This window comes from Oncorhynchus masou, chromosome 22 (assembly GCF_036934945.1).
Source record: "Oncorhynchus masou masou isolate Uvic2021 chromosome 22, UVic_Omas_1.1, whole genome shotgun sequence".
Taxonomy (NCBI): Eukaryota; Metazoa; Chordata; class Actinopteri; order Salmoniformes; family Salmonidae; genus Oncorhynchus; species Oncorhynchus masou.
The window spans coordinates 37,644,985-37,661,241 of NC_088233.1; the positions used below are offsets into that span (position 1 = coordinate 37,644,985).

The 16,257-nt window shown below is 42.4% G+C and overlaps 2 protein-coding genes across 2 annotated transcripts in view; one reads left to right on the forward strand and one right to left on the reverse strand.

Moving 5' to 3' along the window:
* Nucleotides 1-321: 321 nt before the first annotated feature.
* On the reverse strand, nt 322-15,329 carry mlycd (malonyl-CoA decarboxylase). The gene is made up of 5 exons (XM_064930076.1): nt 14,595-15,329; nt 7,025-7,137; nt 6,781-6,937; nt 6,456-6,608; nt 322-4,138 (listed from the first exon to the last, which is right to left on the reverse strand). The coding sequence occupies exons 1-5, from the start codon at nt 15,144-15,146 to the stop codon at nt 3,596-3,598; spliced, it is 1,518 nt and encodes a 505-aa protein (XP_064786148.1). The 5' UTR covers nt 15,147-15,329; the 3' UTR covers nt 322-3,595.
* The window catches only part of zgc:173742 (DNA topoisomerase I, mitochondrial), a 33,278-nt gene continuing 31,609 nt past the window's right edge, over nt 14,589-16,257 (forward strand). The window contains exon 1 of the mRNA XM_064930074.1: nt 14,589-14,650. The gene's annotated coding sequence lies outside the window, so the exon portion shown is untranslated. The remainder of the gene's footprint in view (nt 14,651-16,257) is intronic.

Sequence of the window (16,257 nt, forward strand, 5' to 3'; positions counted from 1 at the left end):
CCTAGAATAAATCAGCTTTTCTACGGGACTCAAAAATGCTTCTAAGATGATCCCCTCTCGTGCAGTGCTCTATTCAAATTGAATTTATCAGCCTATAATGATGGCAATAACATGCCCATGCTCTCATTCACACACACACACACACACACACACACACACACACACACACACACACACACACACACACACACACACACACACACACACACACACACACACACACACACACACACACACACACACACACACACACAGTGTGTGTGCAATGTGTGAATGAGAGCATGGGCATGTTATATATATACCCTTCACACTAAATTTACATTAACGCAACTGACAGGTTTATTCACACATCAAATCAATTCAAGCACATGTACATGCTCTGTAGCTCTTTTCCCTTGTCTGACAATGAAGGACATAAAGTGGAGATGCAATGTGGTGACATCTCTTGTCTCAGTGCTCCAGTTCTTTGACAACTTTTCCAGTTCTTGAGTTCAATGTCATTCAAGAATAAACACCACAGAAATCCATCCATCTATGTTGTTGAATTGATAGAGCAGTGGATCTTTTCTTTGCTTAGTGGAAAGGTAGGTATATGTCATTGTTGTTTCCATTCACAATCTCACCCATGGTTGTGGACAGGTGTGACAGCCTTGGGCGTTGCACTGGAGCATCAGCAGGTGTCCACCCTCCCTGTCTGTCTCACGAGAGGAATGCTTTCTCAGGGGCATCCTAGAAACAGTGTCCTTTTATGCTCTCTGATTTCCTTCCCGGCTTTACAGTGAATGCTATAAATCTATCCATTTATTTTAACTTTATTTCTCACTTCATTCGTTTCTGGGACACTGTGTGGCTGGCTCGGAAAAAAAAGTTTGGCTCCTTTGAGAGATAAAATGTAATTTCACAGTCAACTTGCTGTGATATAGTCTTTCAAAACAATAGAGTGGGGGCAGATATGAGTCCCACTTGGTTCAGTACTTTGGTGTAGCAGTACATCAGATATGTGTCTCTAGGGGGGAGTGAGTGGTGGCAGGTAGCAAACATTTCCAAACACCCTCTGCAATTACTATGGTGTCAGCCATGGCAACTGAACACATTTTGGTATGAAATATGACTTAGCCTTTTGCAGAAAAGAACCAATTCTACATATACTGTAAATGAAATTAAAAATGTTAAATCTCTTGCGAGTACAGCTCATTAAAGAATAGCCTGATTGATCATCAGTAATTCAATCAAATCAATCAAATGTATTTATAAAGCCCTTCTTACATCAGCTGATGTCACAAAGTGCTGTACAGAAACCCAGCCTAAAACCCCAAACAGCAAGCAATGCAGATGTAGACGCATTATTAATTAACTGATTAGTAGAGATTGTAGGGTGACAATCAGAGACAATACGGTACTGTATTGCTGTACATAATTCTATACAATGTGGGTGTCTGTTCCCTTTTTCACCTGCCCGGCTCTGCACGATCTCACACACGCACGCACGCACACACGCACGCACGCACGCACGCACGCACACACACACACACACACACACACACACACACACACACACACACACACACACACACACACACACACACACACACACACACACACACACACACACGCCTCTTTGCAGCAAAACAGATCAGCCAAATGATCAAAACATGCATCACACACATTGTCAAGTAGAAACATGGCACGGCCTAATATAGTGGCTTGCGAAAGTATTCACCCCCCCTTGGCATTTTTCCTATTATGTTGCCTTACAACCTGGGTTTGTATCATTTGATTTACACAACATGCCTACCACTTTGAAGATGCAAAATATGTTTTTATTGTGAAACAAACAAGAAATAATACAAAAAAGCTGAAAACTTGAGCGTGCATAACTATTCACCCCCCCAAAGTCAATACTTTGTAGAAACACCTTTTGCAGCAATTACAGCTGCAAGTCTCGTGGGGTATGTCTCTATAAACTTGGCACCTTTAGCCACTGGGAGTTTTGCCCATTCTTCAAGGCAAAACTGCTCCAGCTCATTGAAGTTGAATGGGTTCCGCTGGTGTACAGCAATCTTTAAGTCACACCACAGATTCTCAATTGGATTGAGGTCTGGGCTTTAACTAGGCCATTCCAAGACATTTAAATGTTAACCCTTTAACCACTCGAGTGTTGCTTAAGCAGTATGCTTAGGGTCATTGTCCAGCTGGAGGATGAACCTCCGTCCCTATCTCTAATCTCTGGAAGACTGACAAAGGTTTCCCTCAAGAATGTCCCTGTATTTAGCTTCATCTATCATTCCTTCAATACTGACCAGTTTCCCAGTCCCTGTTGATGGAAAAACATCCCCACTGCATGATGCTACCACCTCCATGCTTCCCTGTTGGGTTGGTGTTCTCGAGGTGATGAGAGGTGTTGTGATTGCGCCAGACATAGCGTTTTCCTTGATGGCCAAAAAGCTACATTTTAGTCTCATCTGACCAGAGTACCTTCTTCCATATGTTTGGGGAGTATCCCACATTCCTTTTGGCGAACACCAAACGTGTTTGCTTATTTTTTTCTTTAAGCAATGGCTTTTTTTCTGGCCACTCTTCCGTAAAGCCCAGCTCTGTGGAGGGTACGGCTTAAAGTGGTCCTATGGACAGATACTCCAATCTCCAGTGTGGAGCTTTGCAGCTCCTTCAGGGTTGTCTTTGATATCTTTGTTGCCTCTCTGATTAATGCCCTCCTTGCCTGGTCCATGAGTTTTGGTGGGCGGCCGTCTCTTGGCAGGTTTGTTGTGATGCCATATTCTTTCAATTTTTTGCTCTGTTCAAAGTTTCTGAAATTTTTATATAACCCAACCCCGATCTGTACTGCTCCAAAACTTTGCCCCTGAACAGTTTGGAGAGTTTCTTGGTCTTCATGCTGCCGCTTGCTTAGTGGTGCCACTTGCTTAGTGGTGTTGCAGACTCTGGGGCCTTTCAGAACAGGTGTGTATATATACTGAGATCACAGATCATGTAATAAATAAAGTCCATCTGTGTGGAATCTAAGTAACTAATTATGTGACTTCTGAAGGTAATTGGTTGCACCAGAGCTGATTTAGGGGCTTCATAGCAAAGGGGGTGATAGATATGCGCGCACCTCTTTTTCATTTTTTATTTTTATTTTTATTTTTTAAAGTAGTTTTTTTTTTTTTCACCAATTTGGACTATTTTGTGTATGTTCATTACATGAAATCCAAATAAAAATCCATTTAAATTACAATGACAAGTTTAAGTTATAATGACAAGCAACAATTACAAGCAATTACAAGCAACAATTACAAGCAACAAAATAGGAAAAAATGCCAAGGGGGATGAATACTTTTGCAAGGCACTGTAAATGTCTCTCGCTTCATTAGCTGTAGTCTCTCACACCATAAAACAAAAATCCATGCGCTACATGGGCTAGATTGTAAAAAGAAAATAACAAAATAAATGAATATCATTCCACAAATTGTCTCCATGTTTTGAACGTGTTTTGTTTTGGCACATTAGATCAGAGCCGTAAAGTCAGCCAGTCCTGGACCTAGAGACATCTTTGATACCAAGTGTGTGTGTGCGAGTACATGGGTGTCCATGGAGCTCAGAGTTTGCTGTTCTTCTGAAACTGTGAGACCAAGCCCAGCACCTGTTCTGTAACTGTGATGACTTTGTTGTGCATGTAGGCAGCGCTGTTGGACGGGGTCTCCTGCAGGAAGTATCTGTAGTTCACCATGATGCCACAGGAGTTGGCCACTCCCCGGGGGCTGGTGTCTGCATGCCAGTTCAGCCTCCACATGGTGGCACCATTCTGCAGGTGGAAGTTGGCCACAGGGTTCAGGGTATAGCCGCGCCGCTTCTCTCCGTAGAGGTACCAGGCACAGAGGCGCATCAGGGCAGGCTCCAGGACGTGGACCAGGCGTTCAGAGCGGGTCCACTCGCCAGTGCTGATCAGCTTACGCAGGGCATCCAGGGCGTTGGTATCAGGGGCTGTGTTTGTGACATCTGCAACCTCCCTCCACTCACGTTCAGTTAACAGCTCCATGCGGCCCTCCTTCCGGTGCTGGCTGAGCAGGCCCAGTAACCAGGAGGAGAAGCCCGGGATGGGAGACAGGCTGGAGAACTGGGACATGTGGGGGAACTCACTCTGCAAAAAGATAGACAGAGAGGATAGACAGCCTCAGTCTAAAACAACTTTGTCTACACCAGTTAATGGATAATACCAATGAGGTATTACAGAGAGAAAAGTACATGAAAAAGTAACATTAAGGAAAGGGTTAGATAGGTTGGATAATACATTTTCATCCTGTCAAATTTAAATGTTCTGGACCCGTCCAAGGGAATGCACTTTCCAAACACTTGATAATGAACCCAGTATGTAATACCCCAGTGTCTCGCGGAGGAGCTGAACCCAGTATGTAATACCCCAGTGTCTCTCGGAGGAGCTGAACTCAGTGAACTACCTATCAGATACAAACGGCTTTGTTTCCCACTGCAACACAAAGCAACAGCACCAATCGACTCCATCTCCACATATCTGCCATTGGGATTGATAGAGATGGATGACCCCCTCATTCTCTTGCTCTACCCTGCCCTCCCTTTCTCTCTCACTTTTAATACCTTCCAAGCTCTTGACTCTGGTCCCTAGTGCCTCTCTGCCATCATCATACACTGCCTGCCGCCAAGGTTTCACTCTCTACCCCTTTCTTTCACTTCTTCACAAGTTCTCTTTCTTGCTCTCTCTCTCTCTCTTCTATTACCTGCCCGTCTCATGTTGGATCCTTCTTGTCTAGGCTGATAAGGTACAGAGCTGTGTGGTGTGTTGATTCACAGGAGGCAGCAGAGGAGGCAACGTGTGTCAGACAACCCCTGGAGGCAGATGTTGGAGTGAGCCTTTCCTTCTACCTCTCCCTCTCTCTCCCTCCCTCTTTCTCATTCATTCCTCTGTACTTCCATCACACGAGTCAGTAGATCTGAGCATAACCATGTCAAGAGGTCACTTTCTATTCATCAGTTCAATTTACTGTAAAGCCTTGGTCAGCAGGCTTAGAGCAGGCATGCAATCCACAGAGAAATAAGTAAGGCCAAATGATAGGGAGACAGAAAAGGCCCTAGAGAGTAATGCTGAAAGACAACGGGATCCTCCTCCCTACTTCCTCAACCACACTGTGACCTTCTCTTTCCCTCCTCATCATCCATCCATTGCAGTGGTCCCTCAGTGGCTGTAGTGGTGTTCTATTGCCCTTAATATGGGGCATAACACTGCAATGGCACTGCATACAGTCACAATGTCATCTTTCTTCGTTTTTTTGTCCTACTGATATGAGGGGTTATCAGCATGACCTCGGGATAAAGCCAGAACTCATTGGTCACAAGAAAAGGCGTGGTAAAACAAAATGACATTTCTGCTTTAATTCAATATCTGCAGAGTTCAGATGGAATCGAGACTACAGATAAAAAAGTTCAAGCCCTACAAAACAATGTACATCCCTAGAACTTCATAGATCGATTCACCAATGTCAAGAACGCAGATTGAACAATGGAGAGGCTAGAATACTTAGACCAGGCTACTGTACAATTCAACAAGAAACACACTACATACTCTTATCCTACATGTCTATACTCTGCCAGACTAACAACTACACTCACAGAAAAAATCTATTATTTACTCCATATTTACTATAAATACAGATTCAAATAAAGTCTTTCACGATCACTTGCTTTGCATGTCATTATAGCAGGATATGACCATTTCACCCTTTCAGACAAGCCTCCCAGCTATGTAAATCCATGAGGTTGAGTGGCTCTTGTTTTTCCATTCAGTGTTCCAATCATTTAATAAGAGCTATAGCTGGAGCACCCTGACATGGAGTGGTTTCCTCTCCTCTCGACATGATTAGGTCTGACAGCTGAAATGTCAATATTCCTCTCTCTATCTTGGCTGAAATGTGGAGAAGAGCATTCAGTCCTACCGCAATCCCCTCTTTACCCACAAGCACACACCTAACATGCAGGTGGAAATACATGGATTGTGCGAGTATTTAGTTTAATTTAGCTTGTCTAGGTTATATTACAAGAAATGTTTATCTTATAATAATTACCACTCTTCCCACACTGAAATATCCTCCAGCTTATGTTGAACTACTGTCGTGATTGACTGCCATCTGTTTCTTGGCCATGGCCAGAAGTGTTGGGGTGTCGTGAGTGGTTGTGGTTCTAAGAACTTGGTGGAAGTCTGGAGAGAATGGAATCCATCAGGTGACACTGAAGCGAGTGACAGAGTGTAAAAAAACCTCGGACCATGGAGATGGCTAATAAATCACGCATTATGACGCAGGGGAGCAGTTGATTGACTCAGGAGACATTCCACAGTGTTCAGATGTGGGGCCCCATGAGAGGGGCAGTCCGACTTTGCCTGTCATTCTGCTCATAGAAACAGTGGTGTGATATCAATCTCCACCCACCTGCAGCTCCCGCACCACTCTCTTGATAAGAACGTTCCCCAGCTCCACCCCCTGCAGGCCAGCCTGGCTGGAGGAGATGGAGTAGAACACTGCTGTATTGACCTTGTTCACATCCTCCTCCAAGTCCAGGGTAGCCAACTCTCTCACGATACTCTATGGGACAGGAGAAAGAACATTGTTGGAGTCAGACATACAGTCTATTATCAAATTGTGGTCTCCAGTACTATAAAAAGGAATGAATCTACAGAACAGCTAAACCAACGTCTCAATTTCTGCATTCTCTCTCATATTCAATAAATGAGGTATTCCATATAAAAGCTCTCACCTGAATGTTATCAGAGATGTCCTCTGTGAGTGCCACATGCAGGACGACCAGTGGTTCCCCTGGCATGGCAGCGTGAGTGAAGGCATAGCAGCGACGGTATGGCCCCACCCTACGTTTTATATCGGTCCAGTTCCTCACAGGGTGGACAGCCTCGTACCTGCCAGGACATACACAGTCAGACATGGGTTTACTGTAGAGCTATAAGTGTCGGTGTGTCTGTGTGTGTACAACAGGGGCTTCTTACTGGCTGATCTTCTGCAGTATCTCGCAGGGGGACTGCCAGGTGATCCTCTCCAGACGCAGCAGACCCACAGAGAACCACTCCGACAGCAGACTCTTCAGAGTGCCATTCAGGTCCTGCAACATCAGAACCCAGAGGTAAAGCTCCTGTGTGCTCTGGCCAGCTACTCAATAATTAGTTAGTCATGAGAGAGACTAATCAGAACCAAATACAGGATGTAGCTGCTAGAGTGTGGCTGCCAGAGACAAGCTATTTCTATTTACCTATTAACAAAAACATTTGCTTACTGATTAAAGTGATCATTTAAAGCATATTAGAGCCCGACACTCCCAGTCCCAGCACCTAATGCCATCCAAATGGTTTTAGCACACTGAAAACGAGCTGCCCATAGTGCTTACAGGTGTTATTTTTTTCAATCTGTAACTAGTGTCAGCTTAACAACACTGTGAACAGCTCAATCAGTTCACTTAAGTAGAACTCATGACTGAATGTCATCACACTATCTAGTGACTGACAGCAGCATTAATAACATCACAGGCTGGTATCAAAAGCATGGCTGTCACATAATCCTGCAGTTCCATGATCACCGACAAGGCCTACTTTTTGTGGGTGTGTGTCCTCCTGGGCATTTGTTTGTTTTCATTATCCACATCTCCACATCGACGGGACAGTAGTGGAGAGGGTAGTACGTTTTAAGTTCCTCGGCGTACACATCACGGACAAACTGATTTGGTCCACTCACACAGACAGCATTGTGAAGAAGGCGCAGCAGCGTCTCAGCAACCTCAGGTGGCTGAAGAAATTCGGCTTGTCACCAAAAGCAGTCACAAACTTCGACAGATGCACAATCGAGAGCATCCTGTCGGGCTGTATCACCGCCTGGTACGGCAACTGCTCCGCCCACAAGTGTAAGGCTCTCCAGAGGGTAGTGAGGTCTGCACAACGCATCACCGGGGGCAAACTACCTGTCCTCCAGGACATCTACACCACCCGATGTCACAGGAAGGCCATAAAGATCATGAGTGGCTTCTGCCAACATACTGACTCAACTCCAGCGACTTTAATAATGGAAATTGATGTAAAAAATGTATCACTAGCCACTTTCAACAATGCCACTTAATATAATGTTTACATTTCATTATAGCAGAGAAAGGCTCTCTCAACAAATAAACATACCATTATACCTGCATAAACTCACACTGAGTTAAGACTAGACGTACTCTATTCTGTCCATCTACAGCAGCACCTGGCAAGTCAACAGCCAAACACTGTACCTGCCAATAATAATGTGCATTATACATTGCCCCCCCCAAAAATAAACATTGATAACTGTTGGGCCTAAATATAGTTGATGCCAATCCCTTCCAAAGTAGCTGAAAGTGCTTGTGAATTCTACACTTAACAAAAGCTACTTACAAAACTTAGAATTCTGCACCAAACATTAATTATACTGAAAAAAATATATAAATTATTTTACTGAGTTACAGTTCATATAAGGAAGTCAGTCAATTGAAATGAATTAAATTGGGCTCCCGAATGGCGCAGCAGTCTAAAGCTCTGCATCTCAGTGCAAGAGGAGTCCCTACAGTCCCTGGTTTAATTCCAGGCTGTATCACGTCCGACTGTGATTGGGAGTCCCATAGGGCGGCGCACAGTTGGCCCAGCGTCGTCTGCCATCATTTTGAATAAGAATTTGTTCTTAACTGACTTGCCTAGTTGAAAAAAATTATAACATTGGCCCTATCCTATGGATTTCACATGACTGGGCAGGAGTGCAGCCATGAGTGGACCTGGGAGGGTATAGGCCAACCCACTGGGGAGCCAGGCCCAGCCAATCAAAATGAGTTTTTCCCCACAAAAGGGCTTTATTACAGACAGAAATATTTGTCAGCTGTCCAGGTGGCAGGTCTCAGACAGTCCCACAGGTGAAGAAGCCGGATGTGGAGGTCCTGGGCTGGAGTGGTTACACATACAGTAGTCTGCGGTTGTGAGGCTGGTTGGACGTACTGCCAAATTCTCTAAAATGATGTTGGAGGTGGCTTATGTTAGAGAAATGAACATTTAATTATCTGGCAACAGCGCTGGTGGCCATTGCTCCCAGCATGCTCCCTCAAAACTTGAAACATCTGTGTTGTGTGACAAAACTGCACATTTTGTGACCTTTTATTGTCCCCAACAGGTTCACGTGTTTAATGATCATGCAGTTTAATCAGCTCATTGATATTCCACACCTGTCAGGTGGATGGATTTTTTGGGCAAAGGAGAAATGCTCGCAAATAGGGATGTAAACAAATTTGTGCACAAGCTTTTTGTGCATTTGAACAATTTTATTTCAGCTCATGAAACATGAGACCAACACTTTACATGTTGCATTTTGTTACAGACACAGTATATTTTACATTAGTTATCTTGTATTTTGATTATTTTTGCTTTTTTTTTTATCCCATCCATATTTTCTTATCTAGCTGAATTTCACACTGGAATTTTTTAAATATATTTTTTTATTTAACTAGGCAAGTCAGTTAAGAACAAATTCTTATTTTCAAAGACGGCCTAGGAACGGTGGGTTAACTGCCTGTTCAGGGGCAGAATGACAGATTTGCACCTTGTCAGCTCAGGGACATGAACTTGCAACCTTTCAGTTACTAGTCCAACGCTCTAACCACTAGCCTACCCTGCCGCCCCATAAAAACACTCAACTGAATTATTACCCTGCTCGATGTTCGCCACATACTGTACCTCATTGCGGAGAAGAAACTGACATCCATGGGCGTGGCGTAGCATTTGGCCGGAATAAGGATTTGGGGTAGCCAGGCAACCACATAACCCCCAGGGCCAAAAACTTATCCAAAACAGCACATTTTAAAAGCGTGTCAGAGTGTGTGTTTGTGTGTCTTTGATGACTCACACAAAAAAAAGACAAACTTAGAATCTGACAACAGGAGCAAATAAATAATTCTGAGATTGATGATGAACCCTGAAAAAGCATTAAGATATCATGCTATGTCGACAAATACAACCGCAGCTACCGCCTTGCCTCTGGGTTAAAGAAGCTCCCAATTCTTAGTCACACAAAAGAACAGCAAACTCAGGGACAAATCTGTATTTCGTTGACCTTGCGGCAGATGAAAACCTTTGAAATGGAAGAGTCGCAATAGTCAGGTTTCGTGACATGGAAGTAGAAGGGAGAGCAAGTGAAGAGGCTGAGGAATAAAAGACCTTGAAATTAAACTGGCCTGAATGGCTGTGACAATAATGTGAGCCTTTGAAAAAAATCTTGAGAGATTCTAATCCTTGAGAGAAAATTTAATTTTCTTTCATTGGCACTGTCACAGTAAAATTAGACATTTGTGTTACAGTATATGCCGTTGAGGACATTGATTTGGAATTTGCACCATTGTTACACAGTTGCTAGTATTGCATGCACAAAGAGAACCATAAGGAAACTGTGATGCATATGAAACAGGAACCAAAGCCAAAGTTATTCAGTTGTGCATTCAAAGTTTCCAGGGTACAACAGGACAGCCTTCCAGCCCCTACTACACTATGTGCCTTTTGCTCCAGTAGGCCTAGATGACATGTGACAGGCTTAGGCTAAAATTGCCTCTGAGAAACCACAACCAATCTACTTGTCAAATGTAAGGGACCACTAAACTGAAGTCACAGCAGAAGTATATTATGAATCACAGTTATTTTCCTAATCTCTCACCTCCCAGGTTATTCTGTGCACAGGTAAAGAAGAATGACAATTAAAAAAAATTGATAGACCAACAGCAGGAAACAAGTCTACTATTGAAATGTGAGACACTTCTAAACAACCTTGGTAACTGCAGTCTTGGCAATTCAGAACTTTTATAAGGCCTATTTGATTCTGCTTGACTCGCTGTTTTAATTACTACCATGTTTATGAACACCTTTCTTTCCTCCCACAGTACGTGACAGGCTCTTATTTTACTCTAACCTATTCCATTTTTAAACCCCAATTTCTCTCTCCCCAAAGTAAGGTAGACATTGTGTACAGTACAGCTGTTCTCGCCTACTGCATTGGCAGTGCCACCTTTTTAAAGGAACTCCTGTTGGTGAAATAGTGTATATCATATTTAGCATCATTCTCAAACACAGGTAAAGAGCTGATGCAGCAGAACATAAACAGATAAACAAATCCCTGTGTCAGCTAACTTATATGTAAAGAGGCCAAATAATAACTGCGGGAAGATGCTGGTAAAATGAGTCAAGCTGAGCAAGCATTTCCCAATTGAAGACCAATTAGATTTTAAGCAATTTTCGCATTCCATGCAAATGTCCTTTCACCTCCATGTCCTACATCACCCAAGATGGAGAAAGGTAGGCCTTTGTCAGACAGACTGATGTGGGTACAAGTTGGTAACTTGCCTCAATAGGAGATGGGGGAGTTATGGGATCAAAACAGGAAAAGATCTGATTCGATAGATATTTAAACAGCCCAAACAGTTGTGGCCAAATATATTGGTGCCCTTGCACTTTTCTTTAAAAAAATCCCCTTTTCTACTGAAATTGAAAAAAACTTTGTCTTCACGCCATGTTATTGGATTTTCAACAATATAGAACCAATTTTATTTTTGAGATGTTCCCACAACTTGGAGTCCACCTGTGGTAAATTCAATTGATTGGACATGATTTGGAAAGGCACACGCCTGTCTATATAAAGGTCCCTTAGTTGACTGTGCATGTCAGAGCAAAAACCACACCATGAGCAATTTCTGCAGCATTGTTGGTCCCCAAGAACCCAGTGGTCTCCATCTTTCTTAAATGGAAGAAGTTTGGAACCACCAAGACTCTTCCTAGAGCTGGCCATCAGGCCAAACTGAGCGCCTTGGTCAGGGAGGTGACCAAGAACCCGATGGTCACTCTGACAGAGCTCCAGAGTTCAACCATCTCTGCAACACTCCACCAATCAGGCCTTTATGGTAGAGTGGCCAGAAGCCACTCCTCAGTAAAAGGCACATGACAGCCAACATGGAGTTTGCCAAAAGGCACCTAAAGACTCTCAGACCATGAAAAACAAGATTCTCTCTTCTGATGAAACCAAGTTTTAAACTCTTTGGCCTGAATGCCAAGCATCATGTCTGGAAGAAACCTGGCACCATCCCTACAGTGAAGCATGGTGGTGGCAGCATCATGCTGTGGAGATGATTTTCAGCGGCAGGGACTGGAAGACTAGTCAGGATTGAGGCAAAGATGAACGGAGCAAAGTACAGAGAGATCCTTGATGAAATCCTGCTCCAGAGCGCTCAGGACCTCAGACTGGTGTGAAAGTTCACCTTCCAACAGGACAACGACCTTAAGCACACAGCTAAGACCACGCAGGAGTAGCTTCGGGACAAGTCTCTGAATGTCCTTGAGTGGCCCAGCTAGAGTCCGGACTTGAACCCATTCGAAAATCTCTGGAGAGACCTAAAATAGCTGTGCAGTAACGCTCCCCATCCAACCTGACATTGCTTGGGAGGATCTGCAGAAAAGAATGGGAGAAACTCCCCAAATACAGGTGTGCTAAGCTTGTATCGTCATACCCAAAAAGACTCAAGGCTGTAATCGCTGCCAAAGGTTCTTCAACAAAGTACTGAGTAAAGGGTCTGACTACTTATGTAAATGTGATATATACATATTTTTTTAAATATAAATTAGCAAAAATGTCTAAAAACCTGTTTTTGCTTTGTCATTATGGGGTATTGTGTTTAGATTTTTGAGGGGGGAAAAACAATTTAATCAATTTTAGAATAAGGCTGTAATGTAACAAAATGTGGAAAAGGTCAAGGGGTCTGAATCCTTCCCGAAGGCACTGTAAGGGATGTAAACAAATTTGTGCACAACATTTTAGAGAAATAAGTTTGTTATATGTATAGAACATTTCTGGGATCTTTTATTTCAGCTCATGAGACATGGGACCAATACCTTACATGATGTCTTTATATATTTGTTTAAGCTTAAGATTCAGCTGATGATCACATTTTTTTTATTGAGGGGATGGTCAGGGGTCCGGGACATAATTAAAAAAATTTGTAGACTGCAAATTGACAGCAAGAAGCCCAAACAGATAATATTTGACTAAAACTTAGACCTAAGCATTTCAAACTTGCTTCCATTTGTATACGATCACTTTTACATGTTCATATCCAAATCATTCTAAAGTATCTGTAACTCAATGATGTTACTTATAGATGATTTGGATATGAAGCGTGAAAATGCTAATATAGGTAGCATTGACTTTCATTGGATTTGTGCAGCAAATTGTAAAACGTTAGCATTTGAAACAGTGGCCAAGAATGGGTTGTGGTCATACATTGCCCATAGACTGCTTACAGGCTAAGGAAACTAAAATGTAATTTTGTAATTTGTTTGAACTACCCCTTTAACATGGAGGGGGCAGCACTATCTCATGGTCAGAACCTGGTAATATCAGGATGTAGGATGGGGCATAAACCTAACAACTTCAATGACTAACTTCTCAGAACGGGGGACAAAGCATCACCAAATTCCATGAGAGTCCATATGATGAAGAAACAATACTCTGAGCTACAGCTCCATACTATTTGTCAGAGATAGAGAACTGATACTGTATACTGGTTGTTGGGGTGGGATAGGGCTGGGTCTGGGAGGGTCCGTGGGTAACTTTTGACCATTTATTTTGATTCCTCATGTCTTACTCATTGGTAGAAAAATGTTTGGCACAAATCAGATGATTGGTGCTATATTTATTAAATATTATATGAATCCTATAAATTAAAATGGCTTCAATTCTCAGATCGAATCATATTTCAACTAAATAACGATGCAGGAATGCTAATCTTATCGGTTTCTAAGACAGAAACAATTTCAGAACAATCTGAGATGGTAGGTGTTATGGCTTGCTGAAATGTCATGGAATGACCTTCATGACACTTTAAAAATAAATAAAACAAACCCATATGATTTTGAAATGCTTGGATCAGTCACAGTTTCTTCACTAGGGCAAAAGTGATCAGAGATGAGCTGCTCCAGCAGTCAGTTGAAATGGGACACCCATACCAATGTAGGTCAAAGGGGGCTTCCATGTCATACAGCGTTGTCAACACCTTTATTTAGTATAGTACATTAGGCCTGCAACTGATTTGCCTTTGACACACAAGTTTTAAATGTGCTGTACCTACAGTATACATTGGTTACATTGTATAAGGCACCTACATCTGTTTTGTTTCTTAGCATTAAATCTAGAAACAAGTCATATATTAGCTTGTTTGTAAACAAATCACGTGTTTTATGTTATTTTCCATTGGAAAAACTTCAATTTTCTATAACACTTATCTGGTTATGGCAGTAGAACTGGCTCCATTTAGTGAACGTTAGTTTTTGAGCAGGTGCAGTCAGATAATTGTGTTAATATTTATTGTTTATCTATTTCCCGATAACTCAGAAGAAATACAAAGTCGATTCCAAGTACTGAAATACATATACTGTTGTGAATAATTCCTGTCTGCACCTGTCAAATATTTTCAAAACGCGCTACGTGAATTGACATTAGCAGGCCACCATAGAATATTGTAAACAGTGGCTTTACCCGAATGTGAGGACTGTCACTTCCTTTAGATGATATTATTTCAAGCAGATCGGCACGTAGGTCCACCAGGAACTTCACTCCCCCCTCAACCCTGCTTATGTGATTAAGCAACTGTTTATAGCGCGGAGTCAGACTGTATCGTAACCTGTCCTCTACTTGCAATATTGTAGCCAAGTCCCTTAACTGAGTGTCGAGCAGCTTGCCTGCTAGCTCTGAAACTCCTTTGTGGTCCACACCAAAATCGTGTGATAGCGTTGCTAGTAATTGTGACTTCTCTTCCTTTTCAAGGCTTTTGTAGAAATGCATAAATTCCACACTGTTCGATTCGGGTGGAGGCGGGGACTTCTCTTTCGTCTCGTATGTAGGTAACGGTACCACAACCCTCGTCAGTATGTCCTCCATGGATCTGACAGTACCAGGTGCCGAGGTAGACCGACAACGCACGCTTCGAAAGTCCAAGGCCTGGAGCCTTAAAGCCGTTACTAAAACACTTCGATGTCGCCAGGAACGCACACCACTGCGCAATGTAGAAATTATGGGCTGGGGTGTCATCGCAATCTGTAAATTGTCTCTTTCCAGTTGTAAATAATACCAGTACCACCCGGTGCGCAACCTGATCCTTTACCGTATATTATTAAAGAGACAGTACAACTATCACAGCGAGCCTGAAGGAAATAACGCCAGTGTTTTTTCCCTCAACCTATTTTCCCAATGTCACTCTCCCCACCTCAAAATACCTGGTTTAGTTTTTGAATCTACTTTTTATTCCAAGTGGCCGACCTTTGCCTCTTGTGTGTATGGGAGAGCAATTATGTAACAAAAAGGACGCTTGGATTGGAAATGAGTGAATAGGTAGTGAAACTCAGCCAACCAAAAACTAGGACCCCAAAATACTACTTTATTAAATAAATATTTAATTCCTCCATTAAAATAATCACTGAGCTTCAAGAGCAACTTTGTTTGCTGATATGGTGATAGCTGCATTATTGAGGAAAGTGTTTACTTGCTTTAACTGTGATATGTGGTTGTTTTGTGTCAAATGCTTGCTTACGCCAATCCAGTCCTCAGATCAGTTTTAACCTACTTCAAAGGAGAGGAAGCTTGGACTCAGGAATAATGCATACGATTATTAGAATAGGGCATGTCAGAAAGCAAATAGAAGTGCATATTTAAAATAGATAAAATTATACCATATTATTGATTTTACATATTTATTGCTGTGCTATGAGTGTCCTTGTTTACTTTATTATGTACCTTCATTCCTCATTATATTCCCCATATAAAAAAAACACATATTAGCAGTAAAGCGTATTCGCAGACAGAGGGCGTTGATCGCTTGCTAATTAATTTATTCAGCCAATCAGACTCAATAGCGTTGAACTTTAAAAATCTCGCGCTACTTTCTACAGACAGAGCGGTTTGGAGATTTCAGCCATACACTAAGACAGTTAATTCGCCATTCGTAGCAAAAGTAATCAGTCAAGGCCAAATTTAGCACACATACGAAGTGGTAAGCTTGTGGAACTGACAATTAGATTTTCCAGCTAATCAAATATGGTTTAGTATAATATAGTAGTACGTATGCTAACCCATGTGACCGGGATATTTTGCTCACGCTAGCAACCCATAGTATCACACTATCTTTTGCTGTTCAGAGCTAATT

Excerpts from the sequence above, each read along its gene's own strand:
- mlycd (XM_064930076.1), bottom strand. The coding sequence starts at position 15,146 with ATGACACCCCAGCCCATAATTTCTACATTGCGCAGTGGTGTGCGTTCC. Across the intron at positions 7,138-14,594 it reads GTGACAGTCCTCACATTCGG|GACCTGAATGGCACTCTGAA; the intron begins GTAAAGCCACTG and ends CTGATGTTGCAG. Across the intron at positions 4,139-6,455 it reads GAGTGGTGCGGGAGCTGCAG|AGTGAGTTCCCCCACATGTC; the intron begins GTGGGTGGAGAT and ends ATCTTTTTGCAG.